A 13,603-nucleotide genomic window follows, 5' to 3' on the forward strand; every position below is an offset into this window, starting at 1 on the left:
TACTCTACCCTACTCTACCCTACTCTGTGGCTCACATTTGTAGAAAATATATCCGTTTCATTTGTTCGTTGACTGTTGTATATGGAAGATATTAAGGGTATAGTTCACTAATTGGTATCCCGAAGCTGATTGTTACGAAAGTAATTCGGTGACGTTACTGTGTTATGATATAAACTTTAAATTGTTAAACGAAGTTAAAAACTTTTTATAATCGTAATATTATTGTTATTTAGTTCTTGTTAGGAGATTGTCCCCCTCAACTAACATCTAAACTATTTATTTTATATTAAGTCTTGCCTTACCATATCATCAATGTCCGCTGTTTCACTTGCTCCTCGTACTTTCAGAGAATGTTTTGTTGTTGAATGGATACACATTGCGAGAGAGTGACTTTGTAGTAATTTGTCTTTAGTTAACTTGCTCGTTTGAAAACTAATTCAATATAAAGGTTAGTTCCTGACGCTCATTCATTGACTTGTATTGTTTCCCTCAGAATGTTTTCTCTCCATTCAGAATGATTTTTATCCCAAGTTATCAGATTTCTCGGGATAATGTGTTTTGTTTTAGGTTGATAGTAATGTGGTGGTGGTAGCACTCTTCTGTTATGATTCATGGTTTTAAAATTTTGTGTTTGGTTGATGTTGTAATGTTGTTATCCGATATGTCTATGTTGTCTGTGTTCTTGAGACTTACTTGGTCACAGAATAGGTTAGCATCTGATTTTTCGTATACTCCTCGTCGGAGGTCCATGTTATAGTTGAGTGCCTGTTATTTTCATTTTTTTGCTGTTTTAATTGTGTTTTTGAAAGATCGATGAAAATGAAAGTAGGAAGGATTACGTCATAACCGGGTGCCTTTGTACTGCGCTTCATGGAGTTTGTTACTTTTTACAGATTTGTTTCCTTTCTACTACTTAATTTTGGCGATTTTATTTTATTTCAGAAATATAATTAATCCATTATTGTTTTGCTATTTGCTAATCATTAAAATTATCAGGAGAAGAAGCAAGAAAACATCGTGAGAACAGGTCATGGAGGTACTTCGATACTTAAAGGTATTGTAATCAACTGACATATTGAAGGAACTTTACATTACAAACCATTACATTTTACAAACCTAATATTCTAGTTTACCTACCCAAATTCTGCTACATCTTTTAAAATATGTATTTTGTGTATTTCATTTATAAGTACAATATTAGCTCTGTTAAAGCTACATCCCGAATTTAGTATTCTTGCATTTTCATGAAAGATGTTTCCAGCTTTTCACAAAAGCTGGTGGTGGAAACTACATCCCCAATATGTTGAGCAACGATTTTCTTACATTTTCTAGGTTGCCTTTAAGTGCTATGCAAACTCTATATACGGTAATGCAACAATACCCATTTTCTTTGACCGCGTCGACCCCACGCTGATCCTACGGTGAGGGCGTGTTTATGGGATAGCAAGGGGAATGGGGTAAGTTCTCTTCGCAAGCCCCCCATTGTAAAGTGGCGACTTTCGTATACGCATTTTCTATTTATCAATGTATATTTAACATCAACATTTCATGGGTACTAAAACTATAAAATCAGGTCCGGGCTTATCCTCTCGTAAGAAGCCCAAACCAAACGAGATCAAGTCGAGTTTTCCATAGTGTGGAAAAGACAAGTATCGTGATGCGACAAGTATTTAATCCGATATTTTTTAATTAAATATGAAGATAGTGATAGTGTCACTGCTGCAGCTAGCTATGCGAGTGCTATTAAGGGCTTATCCCTTTTTTTTAATAATAATGTAATTACTTATGACGCCGGGCAGGTTAAAAATATCAAGAAATTACGGAATGGCACTTTATTGGTAGAAACGATCGACGAGAAGCAAACAGCGAAGCTACTCATCAAATTGAATAACATTGGACAGTGAACGTGTCGGTAGAATCTCATCTCCTACTGAACTTCTCTCGCAGTATGATATGTTGAGACCTGTTAAACGCCACCGAGGCGGAGATTAAATCGAGCTGGCTGACGAAAATGTTGTAGCGTTAACTCGCATCAAAAGTAAGAAGTCAGGTGAACTCGTTGCGACTCAGGAACTAATTCTTAATTTCAATTTGCCTACATTTCAGAACTACGTGAAGGCTGGTTATTGACTGGACCCTATATTCCCAGTCCCCTGCGGTGTTTCAAATGTCAACAATTCGGGCACACCAGCACGCCGTGTAATGGAAGAACTGTTCGTGTGAATTGTGACCAGGAGTCATGGTGAGGAAATTGTACAACGACCAAGCCCTTTTGTGTCAACTGCAGTCTGTTTGGACTTGAAACTGTAAGCTTTTCGACGTGAGAAACGTATCCGAGAGCTAATGTTCGTTAAGAAGATCACTGCTGCCGATGCTAAGGGTCGTTTAAAAGAAACCATCCATTCCTTGTTTTCTGTGCCCTTTGCTACTGTTGCAGCTACCTATTATAAATCTGTAGCAACCCAGACGTCCGACACTTCTACCCAAACAGTTCTTGTTCCCGACAAATGTCCAGAAATTCAGATAACAGTTGCATCGACTAGCGAACCTCCCGAAACCTCGGCGAGATCCAGCTCTTCACTGCTCACCTTATATGGCTGGCCTAAAAATTAACCAGTATATACGCCAAGTAATATAGTTCTTTCCTTGAAACGATTAAAATCACCTGTCCGTAAGCCTCCTACAGTTTCAGATCTGACATGGTGGAAGACGATCTGATGAATACTGTGTGGATGGTACTTGACCCGTGTGGAAAGGTTCGTCTGAAACGTTAATTTCTGATTTTTTTATTGTTTTTTTATACTCTTTATTGTTATATATTTTCTGTATTGTTACTATTTATTGTTCTATTTTAATATTTCTTTATTGTTATTGTTATATTTATATTTCTCTATTGTTGTTGTCTTAAATATTTATTTTTTAGGTCGAAATATCCAATATATTTCAATCAAAAATTTTCTTGTTTACCTTATATCTGGAGAACTACACACAGTGTAGCCAAACCCAAACTATCACTTAATATGATGTGCTTGTTCCTTAGAAAATGCGAAAACTCGATTTAGGGGCCGTTCAAAAATTTTGTTGCACCTGCTTCAGAAACTAATTATTGGCTAAGATCGGAAAACGTTTGCATCTTTGCATTTTTTGGACCATTCCTAAGATTCTTAGTCAAGATTGAAATCTTTTGATTTTTTTATCATTTCTGAACTTCTTGTTTTCCGTTTTTATTTATATTTTGCAGCAGTTTTTTTTTTTTTTTTTTTTTTGTTTCTGTAATTTTAATATGTTTGTTTTAAAACATGTAGTCCGTGTTGATCGTGACGGGGACAAATAGCCTCGATGCTGACGTCCCCATTAACCCGCAGTCAATCAGCGTGGTGCTATCCCATATGGACATACACCATAAATTTACTAAATTTACGGAAGAAGTGTATTACTTGATTTCACATTAGGATTGTATGAGTAATCAAAATATACCGGGATCTTATCTGTCACATGTATATTAAGTTAGGGATAGAAAATGCAAAATGTGCTTTTTAACAGGTAGTCTATAAGGAATACATGGTGAAATGAAGTACTATGTAAAGACAGTGTACAAAAATATTATAGAAGTATCGCAAAGCTGTTCCATACGCATATAAACGGTTTTATGCCATATAAACCGTTTTTCTACTATCCTCGTTTATGTATATACCCACCAAACGCTGACACATTTGCTTCTTACGGACGCACTGCTGCGCATGCTCTCCTCAGGTGCTCGTGCTTTGTCTTGATTAGATAGCATTCGTGCTTTTTAATGACCACTTAACACAAGTTAGTTTGTGCTTTTAAGTTTGTTCATGTTTTATGCACTATAGTGTTATATCCATATGCTGTATTTGCATTCTGGCCTTCTAAAGTCAATCAATGTAGTATGAAAGGGACATAGTTCTCTGTTGTCCTGAGCATGTAGTGCTTGTTGAGATTTCCTTCTGAATCTGGTAACGGCTCTTTCTTTAAAGCTGACGAATTTGAATCGATATGAAGTTCACTAGAATCACTACTTTTCAATAGAACTTAGAGTTTGGGTAAAGGCTTATCGAGGGAATTATTCTCGAAGGAAAGGTTGAATTAAGAGTTAGCGTTGTATGCTCGTCTGTTTTTTGAACTGTTTGAACTGTTTTTCACGTCACATAAAGCATATTTTAACAATCACAAGTGTTTCTTCTGCTGGAACTGATCATCTTGATTTTTTTATTTTGGAATTCCTGCAGAAAATTTCTACAAAAGCTCATCGCATAAAGACAGAGAAAGTTCTGCTATCGGCTAATATATAGGATCAGAAAACGATATTCACGAAGAAATTAAATATCGACTAAAAGCAGGGAATTCATGTTATTATTCAGTTCAAAATCTCTTATCGTCGCGAATTGTATCGAGGAATTTGGAAGCTTTAAAATATATTAAACGATAATTATGCCTGTTGTGCTGTATGGTTGTGAAACAAGGTCGCTTACGCTGAGGGAAGAACGCAGACTGAAAGTAATTGAGAATAAAATCCTGAAACGAATATTCGGAGCCAAAAGGAACGGAAATGAGGAATGGCGAAAACTTCATGATGAGGAACTGCATAATTTATACCGTTCACCAAACATTGTTAGGGTCATCAAAACTTGGAGGCTCAGGTGGGCAGGACATGTAGCGAGAATGGAAGAAAGTAGGAACGCTTTCAAAGTTTTAACTGGAAGTCCAATCGGAAAACGACCATTAGGAAGACCTAGGCGCAGATGGGAGGACAATATTAAGATGGATCTCGCAGAAATAAGAATACAAAATAGAAACTGGATTCAGTTGACTAAGGATAGAAGTCAGGAGAGCTTTTGTGAACATGGCATTGAACTTCCGGGCTCCATAGGTCATAGAGTGAGTTAGTTAATTTTAGGCAAAATTTACGTATTTTATATGTATTTCGTGCCGGTAGCTAGTACCAATTGTTTAAAAATATGCACCTGCCAAATATCAGTAACTTTGGTGAAAAGGAAAGTGTCATGTTGATATACATTGCTGTACTTTTTCCTTAATGCTTAAGAAACATTGTTTGGGATTGAAATAGGTTAACGATTGGGAATTAATTCAAAATTAAAACCAAATACTTTCACTTAAATGGCATAATTAACATTTAATACTAATTCCTAATGTTTTTTCTTCAGTTCGCGACTTGTATTATACGAAGAAAAAGATTTGATTTAAATCAAAAAAATCGATTTAAATCAAAAAAATCAACAAAAATGATTTTTTTGAAAAAAATCATGATTTTTTTACACCCTGGTTTGATCTCAATAAATGATATATTGTCGTACATCATAAATTTTCAACGAACTTAAAAAGTTCGTTACTGAATTCTCTATGTCTGTATGTGTGTGTGTGTGTGTGTGTTTTGCGAATGTTTCAAGTTTGAGCCCTCCATTCGGTAGAGTATCATCAAAAACAATCTAAAGAAGTGATGGAATTTTTCGCGTCACTCTTACCGTTCCCGAGATATTGGCCAAAAAAGTTCCGATTTTGGGAGATTTAAGGAGACATATCCCGGAACCGTAAGTCATAGAGAGATGATATTTGTGTTGATCAATACGTAAGAATATGGTGAACATTTTGGTACCAAATAGTAAGTGGTGGCCACTGGTTATATGTGCTTTTTCAGTATATATGTATATACGATGATAAAAAGTGACAACTCAGTATACCTAATTCAATAGATCCCCTAATACACAGGTTCCAAATATATAAATGTAGTATCTATTGAATTTAATCATAAATTTAATATACAATTTCATATAAATTTCGTTTTTTTTTTGTTCTGGTAATGCTCGTCGAGCATTCTTAACAGGTTATAAGTTTAGAAATTCATTAATTTCGTCCATTTACTTGTAAACTATTCATGAGTTTGTACATTCCCACATATTATTTTGTTCAGCTTAATCAAATGTATCTATTGGTACACAGAGTATTTGAAAATAACACCGACAACGTTTGGGAGGTGATTCCTGACACTAAGATAAGACAAAAAGTATAGACCAACCTGGGTGCACAAATGCTTCTTTTCGGAGTTATAGGCTGCAAAAAAAAAAAAAAAAAAAAAAAAAAAAAGTCCATAGCTCCAAAGCTGTGGGACCTACCGTAATCGGGTAAAGACTTCACTTAGAAACTGGTAGGTGTCCTATCCAAAAATCCAAGTTTCAGAATCTTGCGATACGTTCGCAACAATTTTTACAGTGACAGTTGGTGAGTACATCATATTATATGCCCTTAGTCGAACCTCCTCTCTAAAAATTGTTGCGTGAGTACCTTAGGATTCTGAAACTTGTATTTTTCGATGGGGCACATATTAGTTTTTAAGTGAAGTCTTGACCCGACTACGGTAGGTCCCATAGTTTTGGAGCTATGGACATTTAAAGTTCATTTTTCCATGTTTTTTTCCATGTTTTCGGCAGCCTATAACTGCGAAAGAAAGCATTTCTGCACCCAGGTTGGTCTATACTTTTGGTCTTATCTTGGTGTTAGGAATCACCTCCCAAACGTTGTCGGTGTTGTTTTGAAATAGCCGGTATATGTATGTATATTTTGCTCATATTTGGACTTTTTTTCCTCGTTAAACAGTAATAATATTGTAGTATTGAGAATTGTATTATTATTGAGTAGCATTTTCTGTTGTAGGTGAAAGTGAGAGATGTTTGCTAATTTGAAGAATAAGATTCGGGAGGAGACTGGGAGCGATCTTACAAAGCTTGGACCCATTCTCAGTAGTCCTTCACTTCACACACAACAGACTGAAAAGAGAGGATCTGGTACTTTCAAAGGACGACATTCTAGACAGGACTCAGGTTCTAGTGTATCGAGCTTTACAGAAACTGGAGGAGGGCTTGAACAAGATAACATTTCGATAGGCTCGAAGAAAGAAGAAAACGGTGATGGAAAGGTACGTTTGTTTTTGTGTATTGTGTTTGTCTGATGGCTAAATATATATAATAAAGGGTTAATGTTTGATCACTTTGCAGACATAATAATTTCTTGTTTCATATGAATAGTTGCAGATAAGTTACATGCGATCAGATTTGCAATTTTTATGGGAGCTCATGTGGTTCGGATTCCACGTTAATCAGTAGGTCCACGTCTCATATAGCCTCGCTGCTGAACGGGACGTTAAACTCAGAATCAATTCAATTCAAATTTTAATTTTTTATGTGATGTGCAACATCTTTTGCAATCGTTTCTGAATATCAATAAACCAGTGTATGTGGAAGTTCTCATGGTTGTTCGCAAAATATGTGTTGAATTATTTTAATTATTATCATCCTTCGTTTCCAGTTACTCGGTCTGTGATAAACACACACAAGACAAACACTAGAAAACTAAAATGGAAAAATTAATGTGTATACATTGTATCGCCCAAACAAAAGTTGTTTCCGGACAATGACATCATGTTTCAGGATGATAATGCGCCCATTCACACAGCTGGAGGTATTGTGGAGTGGTTTGAGCAACATTGAGATGTTGAACATATGCTGTACGTTTTAGAGACAGAAATCCGGCACAGATTTCTGCCTCCATTCTCCCTCCCAGGGAACTGAACAGTACACTACACGCGAAATGATTTAGTATTTCATTTGCTACCATTCATGACCTGTATGATTATGTTCCATGTCGCATCAGAGCTGCTTTAAAGTTGAAAGGTGATCCAATGCCATATTAACCTCGTAAGTTGCACTTTTTTTTCCAGATATTTCAATTAAATTATTAAGTATCTATATTTGTTAATGCTTATTATTGTTTTTGTCGATTCATCTAGACGTTATCCGCAAAGGACTTGAAGCGCTTGGAGAAGAAGGAGGAAGAGTTTCGAAAGAAACTGGAGCGAAAAGAAGAGGAATGGAAGAGGAAGTTAGAGAAGCGAGAAGAAGAGTGGAGGAAGAAGTTAGACACAAAAGAGGAGGAATGGAATATGATGATAGAATTATTGCAAAAAGAGAAAGGAGTCTTGGAAGAAGAGAAACGGGAAGTTGTCAAAGAAAAGTTGCAACTAGAAGAAGCTTTACGAATTGCCGAAGGTATTCAGATAAATTTTTATTTATTTATAATTTTCTTTTAAAAAAGTTAACAAATTTACTGACAAGTGAGTAAATATCTCGAACCACCTTAACAATAATTCCTTTTTGAATTTTCCATCGTTATAATCTGTTGGATAATGAAGATTGAGCTCTCTCCAGATTCGGATAATCGAATCCGGAATACATGTCATCAAAAGTCAACCACCGGCGCTAACCATGTGGCTGCTTAAAATCGCTTTAATAATAGTTCATAGGAAAATATCACATAGTACTGCGAAGTCAGTCTGAGATTTATTTATTCTTGTGCAGCACAATTCGGAGTTACGTTCGGGAAAAAAGGATGAGAAAAACACATAATTTAACCCTTATAAATGTTGGGCACCCTTTAACCCTTTTAGGCACTAACGTAGTATCTTCATTATTCGATTAAAAAAGTATCAATAAAGCTTTTTACTTCGTTTTTTTTTTTTTTTTTTTTTTTTAAGCCTGGAGGAACAGGTTGCGTATGATTTCACACGTTTCTGCGTTGAGACATAGCGTGTGATGACGTTATAATTATTTTTTCATATGCCTATTTTTATTATTTTTTGGCGAGCTTACTTGTCCAGCTAGAAGATTGAAATTTTTTGCACACATATTCAGTGCACTCAATCATCTTAGACAGTATTCTCCAAAGAACACTTTTTCCTTCGTATTTAGGTTTAATATAAAGAAATTACAATAAATATATTATTTTCTTGTTTTATTGTAAGTTCTGTAATGTACTACAGTAATCTACGTTTTTCTTTAACGTTGTGTAGTAAACGTGATGCATATTGTATAGTTAATGGCTTAGATGTGTTTGATCTGTTTTTAAATAACTTCTCAGATTTATTATGTTATTGGCAGCTAGTAAATTCAAATGCTTGATACGTCTGTGGGGTTATTTTTTTAAAAGGATATGTTAATTTCCGTTATGCTCAGATATTTGTCTTTATTCGTCTCAGGCTGTCTTAGCCACTGTTTTATAGTTTTATTAGCTTACACTTGTTTTAGAGTTGAATCTTTGAACCTATATTTCACTAACTGGAGCTGCATAATTTTGTACAAATACGTAAACCCGACAACAGTACACAGCCCCTTCGTGGCCAAGCGGTTAGCATACGCGCCTTTGAGACCCGGGGACCCGGGTTCGATTCCCAGCTGGAGCTCATGTGGTTCGGATTCCACGTTAATCAATAGGTTCACGTCTCATATAGTCTCGCTGCTGAACGAGACGTTGAACTCAATCAACTCAACCAGGTAAGAGTACACCCTAGCGTATCTTTGGACTGTACAACTAATTATTTAGAAATAATTATTGAGCTTCCGCTGCTTATACTACCAGACCCTCTCGAAAGTTTGGTTGGTTGCAGACGACTAGGTTCTGTTCACTTCATATCAACAAGTGTGGGCATTTTTTTTATTACCATAATAAGAAGAAATAGACTATTTGTCTTCCGGAATGCATTTTAAAACATTGAATAAAGGTTAAGAAATACAGGCGTTAAAAAAAAATCCTCTTGAAAGTGCACTAAAAAGATATTTTTCAGGAGTAAAATGAGGAAATGGAACTAAGACTAAAATATTTAACATGAGTGAACTACAGGTGGAGCAGAGGAAACGGATTTGTTCTAAACCGCTAGGTCTTGGCGACGATTAGAAGTATTGATTTTGTGCTACTGTCGGCAGACAACTCAGGCAATGCAGTTTCAGTCACTATGGAGCGTTGAGCATCGTGTGTTCGCGTTCGAGCAGTTCTTTAGAAACGATGATAATGTGGTCAAGGTTCAACGTCTTTTCCGTCGAAGGTTTAATGTCGAACGTCGAGGTACAGTCTCAGATCGAAACACTATACTCCGATAGGTTGCAGCGTTCAGAAATACTGGATCTGTGATGAAAAAGAAAATTTGAGATCATCATGTAAAATGCGATGAATCAAACAACGTGGCATACGCAGCAGTGCAGCCTGGCCCCTAGTGTATCGTTTCGGACTAGCAAGAACTGCCCTTTTCACTCTGTCTACGTTTTCCGGAGTTCGAACTTAACGGGGAAGACCAGGTGGTTTCTTTTTTACCACAGATCCAGTACTACTGAACGCTGCTACCTATCGGAGTTTATTGTTTCGATCTGGGACTGTACCACGACGTTCGACATTAAACTTTCGATGGAAAAGACATAGAACCGTGACCACAGAATCATTGTTTCTAAAAAACTGCTCGACCGCGAACACACGATGCTCTACGCTCCAACGCTTCATAGCAACTGAAACTGCATTGTCTGAGCTGTCTAAAACGGTCGCTCAAAATCAATACTCTTACTCGTCTCTGAGTAGTAGCGGTTTAAAAATACATTCGTTTCCTCTGCTTCACCTTATATTTCCGTAGTATCTATAAAACTAACTGTACTTTGGAAGAGCGACTAATACTTTGAGTCTTAGCCCCTTTTCTTGATTTAACCGTCTCCTTTAGCCTAGCCGGCATAACCGTGGGACGTAAAACTTATTACAGATTTCATTTCATTTTCTTGATTTACTTCCCCTCCCCAAAAAAAAACAAACTTTTTAATAGCATTTTTCTTAGTGTTCTTATTAAGGTAATAACACTCAATACCCCTTATTATTACTGTATGTACTTGCAAGTAAACATATTGTATATGTTCCGTGACTTTTTTTTCACCTATGTATAATGTGATCTTCGAAAGAACGGAATATGTGACTACTAGACAAAAAAAAAAGTTTTGCGTAATTTTAGACAGTCTTAGTTGTATATGAAACTACTGAAATTTTTAATTTCTAACTACTAGAATTAACTGAAACTACTGATGATATTATTTCACCCTGAGCATCGTACGTGTTAGAACTTACTGGTATTATGGTATTATAGATACCAAAATAATAGATAGATTCTGTCTCAGGAAATGAAAGGTAATGTTAATTATTTTTTGAGTGCGTAACTTACCCGGATAAAAAAATCAACCTAAAAATAATTAATATTCTAGTAAATAATTTGCATTATTCACTTTCCATTTTTCACGTAGTGTTGTTCTGATGCAGCAAGGTTATTTTGAAATTTTGTTCTAGTATTTTCCATAACTAAGAATGTGTTAGATTATTATTGTTTTTCAAAAATTATGTAAATGTATTTGTCATTTCAGAATATAAAAAGAAGGCATTCAAATTTCAAGAAGATATAGATCAAATGGAGGACTTCCAAACTCAAGAAATGGCTAAAATTAAACATTTAGTAAGTTGTCTTATGTTTATTTTAGTAGATACTTTAATGAATTAATTTGAAATGAGACAAGATAAAATATTACCCGCGTAACACTCCAGTTACAGACTGTAACACACTAGTTAATATGTTTCCGACAAAATTTGATGATTTAGGAAACTTCCATTATATTTGACAATGTATAATAAATTGTAAGTTACAGTTTAGACAGATTTAAATAATTTTCTTCTGACTTATATTGTGCAATACTGTGAAGTTACTGTAAGATTATTACAACTACATCTTCAGTGGTCTATTTAAATTACTGTTAAGATCGAAACATTTAGTCTTTTACTAAATCTTATTCAAAAATTATTAGCGTAAATTCATAAATTTTTTATCCTTGCTGTACATTGCCACACAAGTGTTTGTAAAATAATTTTATTTATTTCATCATTCTGAGAAAATAAAAGACTAGTATTCCTTTGGTCATCATACCACATTCCTTGTGTTACGAATGTGCTTTATCTAATATAAGATATATGTGTGTAATATATTGCAAGTTTTTCTTATCAAAACTAGAGCGCACATTTTGCACGTGTAAAATATGGTAATGAGTATTTTGTATGTATAGGTAGATCAGTTCTGGAAACTGAGAACTCTTTATGGTGTACGATCCTTTGCTAAACTCTTTGTTCTATCATACAAATAATATCGTCCATCAAATAAAATTACATTCTTTTTTGCTTTCCACCACACCTATCACACTGCTCAGATTTCGTCCCTTAAACAATGTTTTATCCAGCTTCATTTCCTCGTCTGAATTATGTGCAGATCATGTTTCTATCCTCTGTTCCAACATTTTCTCACTGTTTTTGGGTTTCATTTTGATAATTTCATTCAGTTGTTTTACCCATTTTTCTAATATTTTTGTATCCCGTACAGTACAATATTTTATGAGAGGTGTTCAAGGTAATTCTTTGTTCATCGATCTTCCTGAAGGTTTTGTGTGAACGTGGTACAATTTCTGGTGAGGAACATGTGATTTCGGATTTCACGTTTCCAACGCAAAAGACCCCAAGTTTTTGAGATGGTTTTAATTGAAAATTAAAATTATCCATCATAAATATTACGCTTTGAAACTTATGTAATGCAAAACTTGCCAATTTAAAACTCTATTTAAGAAGTTAGGTTAACCAAAACTCCTTTTTATATTTACCCTGTCCGTCCGTCCATCCGGAAGACAAAAAAAAAAAAAAAAAAAATCTCGGAAACTACTGGATTAATCATCACCAAATTTGGTCAGAATGTAGAAAATCAAAAGTATGAAACCGAGTTTGCTTTTCGACCCTATATTCAAACCAGAAGTGGTAGATATTAACCATTTCCGTTTTGGTGTTGATCACTTCAGAGCAAAAATGGTAATTAGATATGCGGTTTTCTGCAATCAATTAAGTCCCAAGGTTACAATACGTTTCATCTTTAACTCTCTACTAAAACAGGAAGTGGTTGAAATTTATTACAACTTCCGGTTTCAATATTGGTCGACATAGAACAAAAATGATGATAGATGGTTAGAAGCATTTTTTTTTTCTTTTGAATCGATTCAGCGCTCTAAGAATATATATTGTCTTCTCTCTTAACCTTCTGTCACAATTCAAAAATTCCGGTTTTAACGTTGATCACCATAGAACCAAAAGCGATTTCCTGGAATCAATTAAGCATCCCAAGAATATATTCAATCTCTACTCTAATCTATGTACTAAAACTGGAAGTGGCAGAAATCAACCATTTCCGGTTTTAACGTCGATCGTTATAGCGTGAAACGGTAACATATAGCGAGAAGCTGTTTTCTTCATCAATTAAGCGTCTCAAAATATATTTAATCTCTAATATACTTATTAAAACTTCAGTTTCAATATCAATCTACCTAGGAAAAAAAAAAAAAAAAACGGCTAGCAAGTTGTTTTTTTTTTTTTTTTTAATACATGTAGCGTTCTAACAATAGGTACTAGAATCTCTCTTAACCCTCTATTTAAATCGAAAGTGGCACAAATTAACCACCTTCGGTTTTAACGTTCATCGACGTAGAATAAAAACCATAGTAGCTAGCGTGAGACGCTTTTATTTAATCGATTAAGCGTCCCAAGAATATAGTCTATTTCTACTCTAAAGTCTGTAATAAAACCGGAAGTGATAAAAATCAACCACTTCCAGTTTTAACGTTGATTGTTATAGTGAAAACTATAACAGGTAGCAAGAAGCTGTTTTCTGCAATCAATTAAGCAT

General features: G+C 35.0%; 1 protein-coding gene across 7 annotated transcripts in view; it reads left to right on the forward strand.

The window, feature by feature from the left end:
* The window catches only part of Golgin97 (Golgin 97), an 82,429-nt gene that overhangs the window by 2,388 nt on the left and 66,438 nt on the right, over window positions 1-13,603 (forward strand). For 6 of the 7 annotated variants that reach the window (XM_081742167.1, XM_081742187.1, XM_081742160.1 and 3 more), the window contains exons 2-4: window positions 6,694-6,955; window positions 7,826-8,084; window positions 11,259-11,347. In XM_081742167.1, the coding sequence (XP_081598293.1) occupies window positions 6,707-6,955; window positions 7,826-8,084; window positions 11,259-11,347 (597 nt within the window). In that variant the 5' untranslated portion in view covers window positions 6,694-6,706. Of the gene's footprint in view, window positions 1-1,035; window positions 1,055-6,693; window positions 6,956-7,825; window positions 8,085-11,258; window positions 11,348-13,603 lie in introns of those variants that run through there. The other variant, XM_081742204.1, reaches the window with a different exon arrangement.

Source organism: Thermobia domestica, chromosome 2, assembly GCF_964235325.1.
Source record: "Thermobia domestica chromosome 2, izTheDome1.hap1.1, whole genome shotgun sequence".
In the NCBI taxonomy this organism is placed as follows: Eukaryota; Metazoa; Arthropoda; class Insecta; order Zygentoma; family Lepismatidae; genus Thermobia; species Thermobia domestica.